Genomic DNA, 10,822 nt, shown 5'->3' with positions numbered 1-10,822 from the left:
GCCTCAGTAGGCCTCTGATGTGGGTATACTGTCGGCAGCCCTGGTGGAGTCTGAAGAAGAGGTCAGTGTCTCTCTGTGTGTACGTAGAGTGACATGGCAATGTGATGATGCCACTGCAATCAGGAATCAGTGTCTTGGAGTTAAGGTTTAGTAGCTAATTATCATTATTATCCAGATTTATCTAATTGTCTGCGGCAATATTATTATTCTTATTATTATTATTATTGTTGTTGTTGTTTTATTTGTATGTATGTAAGTATGTAGTGTTATTTTGCATGTTTAACCGTCACCATTGTCATGTCATGAAATCTTAAAACGATGATTAGTAAGATTTTTTTTTAGGATTAGGAAGAGTTTTCGCCAGCAATATCACAGAATTCTTTCACACAATTAGCGTCCGCAAAATAAGCAAAACGCCTTGCAAAACTCATGCTTCGGAACACATACAGGTAGTGATTAATGTTATCTCAGCTGATTATGGTACAAGCAGGACTCCTGTTTGTGCCCATCTGTACCAGCGCTCAACGGTGTTGTCCTTTCACTAGGGAGAGTATAAGAGAAATCCCTGTACTAACACTGTCATTGGTCTCCAAATCCACTGTAATCCAGATGGCTTAAAGTGTTAACAGAGGAGGGCACCTCTCCAGCCAATCAAAGCCCAGCATTGTGAAGAAACATCTGGCTGGGTTGGGCTGTCATACCAACCAGGGGGTGGGGAGGATAGGAAGAGGATAGGATTGATTTATTGTAAACCTGTGAGAAAGCCGGTAATCACTAGTGAAGATGTGCATCTTGCTTCCGAGAGTCCAGGGTTTGTTCTCCCACCACCCCACAGAGGTTAGGGTTACTTTCCATATTCCGTCATGCAACAAGGTCAATTCATTCCATTTCATGTTTGATTGTCCTGGTCTTTTCTCTATACATGTCTTGTGTAGTGTTAAGTCTTCATAAATTGTCCTCTGTCTCTCTATCTTTCATTCTTGTGCACACATGCACAAACAGACACACACACGCAGGCTTGTAACTCTCTACCCTGTTCTGTTGTTGATTTTGTTTAGATGCCGTTTACGTGCTGTGCTACTCCCTCATTTTGCTGTCGATCGATCTCACCAGCCCACATGTGAAAAACAAGATGTCGAAACGGGAGTTCATCCGCAACACGCGTCGCGCTGCCCAGAACATCAGCGAAGACTTTGTGGGCCATCTCTACGACAACATCTACCTGATAGGTCATGTAGCCGCTTGAAGCAGCCCGCTGCCTCCACCACAGAAGCAAAAGAGTGAGCAGTCGGCTAACAGCACTACAGTAGTACATAAATATATATTGTATGTATAACGAAAAAAATATCTAGGACAGCACTGAGAAGGACTCCGCTATGGGGAAGAAAGGGGAACTCGGATCGAAAACGCTGCACGTCAGTCCGACCCAGGGTTCTGGAAGCCTCGTTGTTTCAATACTGGTGTAGCCAACACAGATAGTCGGGCGCCGAGAAGAGAAGCCCCGCGGGGTGACCCAGAGTGGGAGGAAGGGAAAACAGACTAATGAGCTGGCACACAGCACAGTATATTCTCAGTGGTAGCATACGGCGTAACCAAGGCCAATCATCGTAACTGTGCAGGTCCCGTAGCAAACTTGTCTTCAATTCAACTTTTCCAGACACACGCTGTAAAATCGGCTGTAACTGAATAACAACAATAAGTAACATTATTGCTGTTAGCCAGCGTAAAAAAAAAATCGGCGACCGTTGCAATTTATATGGAGAATATTTCATTACAGCGTTTAAATATGCAAGTCACACACACACACACACACACACACACACACACACACACACACACAAACCTACGCATACATACATACATACACGCACACTTTTTAAAATGAAGATTGGTATTGTAGTGAAACTGGTTTAAGTTGAGGTTTAAGGCATATTCTTAATGCTTACCCCCAATGTTTTGAGTTGAATCCACCGCCACCCCATATTGCGATGAGAAGATTTTGTGAAATACAATTAATGCACAGATAACTTGATTGGAAATGAACAACAGAAGCTGAAGTTAATGACTTGAGCCAAAATTGTGTTAAATGAAGATTTTGTGCTCGTCATCCTCACAACCACTTGTTACGGACTTGATGCTACTCACGCTCTCTGGTAAATGAAGCACTAAGTCACCTCTGTGGCACTATAGGAAGTGAATGTTCCCATCCTTTAGTTAGGGTTTCCTCCTTATTTCGAAACTCACTTACGTTATACCCTGATAACACCTACTGTGATATGTGTCTGTCAATTTATTGCCTTCTTGTTATTTCTGTCCAAGTCTTTCTCCACTGCTCTCTGAAAGATGAAGAATCGTCCAGCCTGGTCACAGTTAGTGTTTCTCGGGTTGCTTTGACTAGACCATTGCCCCCCCCCATTGTTATTAAATAAGTATGCACTTTACCTTGCTCCCTCCAGGTTTTCATTTGGCCGTCTTGCAAATCTGAAGGACTTTTTATTTCTCCTAATTGGCTTTTTCATTTAGTTTTAATGTTTTGTTGGCGTTTTTTTTCCTTGCTGATAGAGTGCCAATAGTTATGTGTTGAAATGACAAAACTGACATACAAGCATCAACAAAGCATTCACTGAGTTTGAAGAAACATTGATTTGTTTTATTTGCACATCATGTATATATTTTATTATAGAGATTTATAAACACAAATTTTATTTTGAAGTATTTTAAACTAAATGCTTGCACGCTCTCTCTCTCTCTCTCTCTCTCTCTCTCTCTCTCTCTCTCTCTCTGTAAATGGAGTGGATCATTTTTGCACTTCTTTGAGTACTCAACCACACACAAGAAGCTTCTTTTTATCTTCATATTTTTCCACTACTATTGGAAATGGAAGTGATAAAAGATTACTGTTGATCTATTTATGAAGTTGCTTTTGTTGATGGAAATCACAAAGGCCTACTCTGCTGCATTAACATGCTCTTATTTTCAGCTAGGTTTTCTGTATGCATAGGACTCATGGTTGTGGAGGAAATTGCCATGTTGGCTATGCCACCATGATTTCAGCGAAATTGCTAAAATGATGGTAATATAAAAGGCTGTTCTTTGAATGACAACACTGGACTAAAACACTTCTAGATTGTATAATAATAAATCTTTCTGAAAACGCTGTCATGGGTGTGATATCTCTTCCTTTTAAGTATAGTCAGACATATGATGCACACAGAAGCAAGAATTGATTTATTCATCCATTCATGATTTTACTCTTGCAGTTTTTTAATTCCACATGAAGTCATTTCAACCAGCTCTTTTTGAATGCTGATCAGATCATCTCCTTGGGAAACAGTAAACTTCAATATAAAATAGACTTTGCCTTGAGTGATGGAATACACATGGTCATTGACCTATTTTTATGATCAGAGCTGAAATCTTCACTCCGGACAGACCCTTTCGAAAGCTTTTGACATCTTAACTGATGCAGTTTTTACTGACAGAACAGATATGTATCTCGCCTTGTTCAAATATGGTTCTGTAGTCTGTCGAGATATCTCAGTATACCTGAGATCCTCAGTGCCGATTCTGTACTACGATTCTGGACGTTTTCCAAAGCACAGTGAAGAATGGGGGACAATGAGCACAATATCTTCATTTGTTCAAATACATGGTGCTCTGGCAGGTTACCACAGTTGGGCAAATGGGCAACGAATGTTTCTATTGTTATTCAGTATGATAATTCCACAGAATTACATTTAGGACTCCCTGGAAGAAGAGATTTTTTACCTCAATGGGACCTTCCTGGTTAAATAAAGGTCAAATAAATAAAATAAAATAAAAACATTTGCCCCTAGCCGTTTAGTTGCGGGCCGGGGACACATCATAGCTCAAATAAGCTACTCATCAAGACATGTTGTCATATTTGACACAAAATACTACATGACAAAATTGGCTAGGACTACTAATAGACAAACATGTAGTCCATACGACAATCATATAGGCCTACGCGGCCATTGTTTATGCTGCCAATTAATAGTTAGCTGGACGATTCTGCTCATAAACATATCCAGCGATTATAGACTCTTTAATAGCCTAAATAAGTATAGAAAGGGAGTGTTGTATGGTTAAAACTGATATTTAGTAGACTGCTTGTAGTTAGGCTGCATGAAATATGTAACTGTTTTTTTCTGTGATCACTGTAAACCGTGCATGTTTTTTTTCTTTTTCTATTTGTCTTATATTACATGTCCAGGTCCCTTAATGTTTAGTCTGTGTTTTCACCTGCGCAAAGTTATGGGTTTCTCCGGCTGATGGTTGTCTATACCATTATTTGGTTCAGGTTGGTTGACATGGTGGTTGGCTGTAATTTGACATGATTGATGAAGTCCTTGTGCGCGGAAAAACTGCATTTTGTCAGGGCAATTTGATCGAGCGGACGCCATGCTGTCGCCGGGAAGTGCGCGCGGTAAGACCCAGGTGAGTAGAATCAACCTAGGCCTACTTTTGAAAGTAGTTTGTGTCCAATAATAATAATAGGTCTACTCATCATCATCATCATCAAAATGCATGTCTGTCAAACACAGGTGCGATAGTCTTCTAGGTAGCCTGTTAAGAATTCGTACCGTTGGAGAATTTACTACAAATATTTTAGGCTACACTCCGATGTTGATGCATAGGCCTATATTCCCAATTGGCGAACTGAACGTCATGCTGATTTAATTACCCGATTCAAAAACACAGCCGGCATTTTTGCATACCCATGACATCACTCACAAGGAAAGAGCACCGCATGCATCTCCTTTCATTATTTTGGAGAGGACTGTAATGGTTTCTTCCCAAGGTTTTAAAATGTCCGTTGGCGTCGTTCATGATGTTACTCTCACGCAATGTGTTTTCCAGCCCAAATGTCAAGCAGATGCCAACGACGGTGATATTCAAAAGTAACCGCAAGCGCCCATATCCAATCCAGGGTTCAATGTAATAACCACATTAATTTCGTAATTAGAATACGCAGGGTCAATGTTATATCAACTCGAATATTAGGTGGTTTTGATATAGGCTACATCAGCGGTCCTTGGTGTCAGCGAAACTCAGGAGCATGGAATTGGTAGGTCTAAATGTTGCTTGATGAAAGCGTAAAAGTCAATTGAACAAGCAAAAGAGCCTATGAACCAAACACCTTTCTTTGTAGGGTTTAAAGACGCAATAGGCGCTGCTGGGGCACCTAATCAATGCTGCATTTTAGTGGGTTTAATATAGGGACTGCAATTGAAGAATTTGCCAGTAGGAATAGCCTAGACAATCTACACAAAGTCCATGGGCCTACAATGATCAAGATGCAACGAATAAAATTGCCTTCAAGAATGACCAGTGCCAGTAACATAGGCCTATAAATAGTAGCTGTATTGTTGTGGGCTATAGGGAGTCCTTGCGCTCCCTCTAATGTCCGTCCTCATAACGGGATGCAAAGTCCAGGCACAGAGGGCATCAGAGGGGAGTGCCCCCTGTTTATTTAATTGTTTCCTGCGCCACAAACCAGCATATCTGCTAGAATATACCTTGAAGAATGATAACGTCAAAAAATGGAGAATTACTTCGGTAGTTGACCATCAATATAGCCTATCTTACTTCTTTAGAATTTTAAACATTTGTTTTCCGTAGGGTTTTGTCACTCCATGTTGGATTATTAATGATGCAATATAGGGGCATGGAAATGCCATCTCGAGCAACAGAATATATTTTCGGACCTAAAAGAAAAGAGGTGGCCTAATTAAAATGGTTTATTGTTTAACTGGGATTGCTCATATTAACACATCCTACTCATAAAGAATGAAATGGAATTTAAATTAATGAAAAATCAAGTCACACATCTGTTCACCAGTTTACTGCTGAGTCAACATCTCCATAAATAAATTGTTCTTTGACCTTAAAACAAAAAAATGCTTTGCAATGCTCTCACACGCGCGCTGTATGGAGCGCGCAATTGCGCAAACCTTTGCCATTGCGCATTATTATATGGATGCATTACCGTTCTATATCAGCAAGACAGTTACAGTAAAAGAGATTATTTGACAAAAGCTACCATCCAATCCCTTTAAATCGCAAATGATCTGCCTTCTTTCCTTTTCTCGAACCTTGCATCGTAGATCTCAATCACTAAATCAGCTGAGAGCCCTCCAGAGCGTCGTCTGTGCGCACCCAAAGCGCAGTAATGAGATATTACTTCTCAGCTGCCAGACACGGGGTATTTGGACAGATCTGTACCAGACAGTGATAAGTAGCGGGTCAGTGGTGTCTCTCATTTCTCCTGAATAAACTCAACAACCATAATCTCCAGATGGCTTTCCCACTGAGATTTGAGTGTCTTGTTTTTAAGTTAAGGTAACAAATGAAATGCGCCGCAAACGCAAGAAAAAGAATGTGACTTTGTAAGATACCTCGTTTTATGGCTGGAAAAATAATGTACAGTGGAAATGATTCAGAAAGTGCTTTGAGAAGCAGGAGTCTGGATTCATTCAAAGTGGCCAATTTCCCTGCCTCTGTTTTTAAGATATATTTTACTGTTAGACAATTACGCACTCCCTGAATGACAACAGTACAGTTGAGGCAATATAATGCCACACAAAATGATTGTTGACGGGTTTTTATACATCATAAAAACGCAGTCACAATGCGAGATAAGAATGGCGTATTACTGTATATAAACATTGTACACATCCTAACCAAACAGGAAATGGTAAACCAATAGGTCATATCTACCTTCAGAGAATGATACATAATTTACGATTACAAATAACGGGACTCGGGACTTCAGAAGGAGACAGAAAACAGGTTACCCCTGTCCGACGTCTTACGATGGTCCTGAGAAAAAGGGGCTCCATCACGCCCACAACTTTCTTCTCTGTCTAGAAGTGGCCTCTTCCATTCAGCCCCCCGCGCATCCTGCACAGCTCTATTCAGCTGTGGCGCAGCTGTGAGAGGATACCGGGGTGAAGGCCCTTCCGTGCCCGTCAAACAGCGCTGAGCAGATCTTCTGATGTTTGGGCGAAAGATGCTTGGAAGAAGGAGGGTATTATTTTAGGCGGTGATTCATGGAGTTACTGTTAGAATCCTTCAACAACAACTCCCTTTATTGTAGGCTTGTGGGGCATATGATAGGCTACATTAAAAAAAATCGCAAACCACCCTGTATTTTCGATATAAATGTCTCAACATTTTTTCTTTTGCAATCCATAGCAGGTAATAGGACCTAGTCGAATAGTCTCTTCGCTCTCCAAACAGCACATAGAACGGTTTATGAGGTAAGTGTCACAGGGATATGTTACAATAGGTCTAAGCATTTTCATGGGAACATATATCTTTGACAACCCATAGTTCCTCCTTCACCACATTAAAAAAAAACATCCAGAAAAAGCGGCCAGGGGATTGTGACATATTTCAACATCTGACACTTGTTGGATTAAGAAAGAATATTACGTGGCTGCTCTCCTGATCGGCAAAAAGACAGTTATTCGTCAGGTCATGCTTATCTGCTGAAATGACATTTCTGGGAACACGATAGTTGTAAATTAAACGGGAACGAAACCCTTGATATTGAACACAGTAACATAGAAGAATAAAGAACCAGCATAAGACAAGAGCAGAAAGGGAAAACTTTGGACCAAAATTTGTCAATCAAATAAGTTTATTGTTGCACAAGAGGCAATGGGTACATCATTCTTTGTTTGACTTCTAGGCCAATACCTTAAACATGTAGATTTTAGTTACCTAGATGGGCCTCATTTGCCATTGTAATTGTTCATATGTGTCTTAAACGTTTTACCAATCCAATGTTTAATCAGGAAAGGCTTGAGTGTAGTCCACAGATTAATGCTATTGTTGGTGTAAGTGAACAGACTGAATTGCCTTGTTCTCACTTAGTGTGGTGTGGACTGACAATCTTATGGTGGGGCACACGGAAGACTGAGCATGTAATGTTTGTAGATAGCTAATGTTATCTCAACTCCAAAGCCATTGAAGAGTCGTGGATGACTGGGATCTGTGGTTTGCATCCCATCAACAGAGGGCCTGCCCGCCCAGATATGTTGTCGTGTGCTGATCTCAGCTCTAAAGTTCTGATGACTTCCCAAACCGGGTCAGGAGACTATGGGCCACCCCGATGCCTTTGGAAATGCATAGGGCCAAGGCAATAGGCCACAGTTATCTGAGGGGAGCAGCCGTAATGTCGATCCCTGGCCAACCGACTCTCATATAACGGGAAGAGCCTGGGCTCCTTTGGCCCTCTGGCTACAATAATATCCAGTGGCTCCAGCTCAGAGCCTGGATAATGCATCTGTCCAAGGCCCATAATTACCAGGTCATAACATTCCCCCCTGACCGGCCACCATCCAGCCTTCCAATCAGACCTCACTCCCTTCCCCATGCTCCATTCACTTTCAGAGCAGTGCATATTTCGCTGGTGTCAAACTATTTGATCTCTGAGCGTAGCATGGCTGGAGACACCAAGTTAGGTCCTGTGCAAAGACATTTTTGTGTTTTGTCTGAAAGGCATCTCTTGTTTTTTGCACTACACTGCGCTCATTCCCCCATTACTTGGTTAGGTTTTCTATGCTTTTGCTTTTTATGACCGCTTGGATTTCATCTGATGTCCTGGCGCCAGAGGTTGGAGCAGGAGTGGGATTAATCACAAACATCGTGGAGCACACAGTGGCCTTTACGCGCGGCAGTCACCCTGCTGAAATTAATGTTATAAGGTGCTTTCAAACCCCCCAATGCACAGTGCATATTTCGCACCGTAAGGGTTATTATTTGTAGATATTTCCTTTCGTTGGCCCTCAATATGCTTTTCACAGGTCAAGAAAGCGACTTGAGTCAGAATTAATTCATAGCCTATTTGTTAGGTGTTAGGATAGGCACAACTTTCGGGGCGATTCTATTGGAACTGTAATGCTGTGTTACGCTAAATTGTGAGTAATTGAGCATGTGCGTTTCGCTGGGGTGATAGCTTTATAAATGCCTCTTGTGTTGCAGGATGGAACGCACTCAGTGATGTACAGCTCTGCCGCCTGGCTACTGAAATACATAAACCATCAGTGATTAATTGCGCCATTACGCGGCAATTTCCCCTTATCGACGGAAGACTAGTGATTTGCTCTCCTCTTAATTGACTTTAGTCACAACTGGGCCGTCCTTCTTTTCACACATTACTACATTGTAAAAGTGAAAGCGGGTTCATAAAACGCAGAGGTGTGTGCGCAATTACAAAAGCACACATTCATATTGAGCGACGTCAAAGGGACCGTTGCTAATTACTGAATGCAAAAACATTTCCCTGGCAGTGTTGTTTACCCATTCGTTTAGTCATAATTACACCAATCACCATCCTAACATAATATTGCGTTAATTGCATTTATTTATGCTTTGTGTGCACTTGATTTTAAAGGTGCAGTATTGTTTGATTACGATTTCACACTAAATAGGCTGTTGGTAATCACGACAGAAAAGTCTCTGCACATATGGAAGGCACAAATGTGCTCCATCAGTGGAAAATAGTATAGTAGTGCATTCCTTCTAATTGGGAACTTACTTAAAACGTAATTTTAGCAGACAATAGTCGTTTAAAAATGGATGTAGGTTATGGACAATCATATTTTTCTCAATTATGTTTTCTTTTCAGGTAAACATAATTTATGAGTTCCTGACAGCCAAGGCCACGAATAGGTGACCCATAGGCACATGTTCTGGAGGATGTTTGAAGTGAAGGACCTTGGAGTGGGTATCCATCAGTCTTTCGTCGTGGCCGGCCAGTCTGCGAGATTCCCACAGTTAGACCCCCGCGCTCTCTTGGGCTTCTTGAGAAAGAACAGGTTCTGCTGCAGCTCCCCATAGCTGCACCGGGTTCCCCTCTCCGTCTTCATCGAAAGGGTGCTGAACTACAGTGTCACACGCGGTTTGCTTAACTCATTCATCATAGAACAACGTCAGGAAAGGCAACAACAACAACAACGCCAAAACAATTGTGCAATTCGCCATACTGTATCATTGCACAATTGTTTTGGCGTTGTTGTTGTTGCCTTTTGATTCAAAAGCTAGAATATGGGGTAGGCCTAGGCCTATACGCAAAAAGGCATCCAAAGGATCCAACGATAGCAGCAGCAGTAACAACAACAACAACAAAAACAGCAGCACCTTCACCACCACCACCAACAACAACTAGGCTATACAATAACAAGCGATAATAATAATAATAGGCATAACAATAGGTATAATAATAGGCATAATAATAATAATAATAATAATAATAATAATAATAATAATAATAATAATAATAATAATAACGATGTATGACTTCATTCATTAACAATCTTCACCCACACGTCATCGAATTATGGTGAATTTCCTCATGAAATTCCAAAGCAATTTAATTATTTTATAGGACCACTTTTAGGCAAAAGCCTAGTTGATTTTAATTTCTGGAGTCAGTCTAATCTTAAAAACTCAGTGTTTATGGATTGAATAGCCCATGACTGTTTACTAAACCTGGGTTAAATTATTTTCCTTGAAATCAGCAAAGATGATTTCTCTGAAATAGCCAGTTAACGATCTGAATGATCAACACAGATATTGTCAACAGCCACAGGTTATTATAAGTTTGTGTGTGTGTGTGTGTGTGTGTGTGTGTGTGTGTGTGTGTGTGTGTGTGTGTGTGTGTGTGTGTGTGTGTGTGTGTGAGAGAGAGAGAGATAGTGTGTGTGTGTGTGTGTGTGTGTGTGTGTGTGTGTGTGTGTGTGTGTGTGTGTGTGTGTGTGTGTGTGTGTGTGTGTGTGTGTGTGTGTGTGTG

The 10,822-nt window shown here is 41.1% G+C and overlaps 1 protein-coding gene across 1 annotated transcript in view; it reads left to right on the top strand.

Annotated features, from left to right (window-relative positions):
• The window catches only part of fbxo8 (F-box protein 8), a 13,317-nt gene extending 10,158 nt beyond the window's left edge, over nucleotides 1-3,159 (top strand). The window contains exon 6 of the mRNA XM_063192933.1: nucleotides 1,059-3,159. Coding sequence (XP_063049003.1) covers nucleotides 1,059-1,246 — 188 coding nt within the window. The 3' untranslated portion in view covers nucleotides 1,247-3,159. The remainder of the gene's footprint in view (nucleotides 1-1,058) is intronic.
• The last annotated feature ends 7,663 nt before the right edge of the window (nucleotides 3,160-10,822 follow it).

The sequence above is a fragment of the Engraulis encrasicolus genome, unplaced genomic scaffold (assembly GCF_034702125.1).
Source record: "Engraulis encrasicolus isolate BLACKSEA-1 unplaced genomic scaffold, IST_EnEncr_1.0 scaffold_27_np1212, whole genome shotgun sequence".
NCBI lineage: Eukaryota > Metazoa > Chordata > Actinopteri > Clupeiformes > Engraulidae > Engraulis > Engraulis encrasicolus.
The sequence above is the reverse complement of the archived record's forward strand: the minus strand, read 5'-3'. Positions and strand labels throughout refer to the sequence as shown.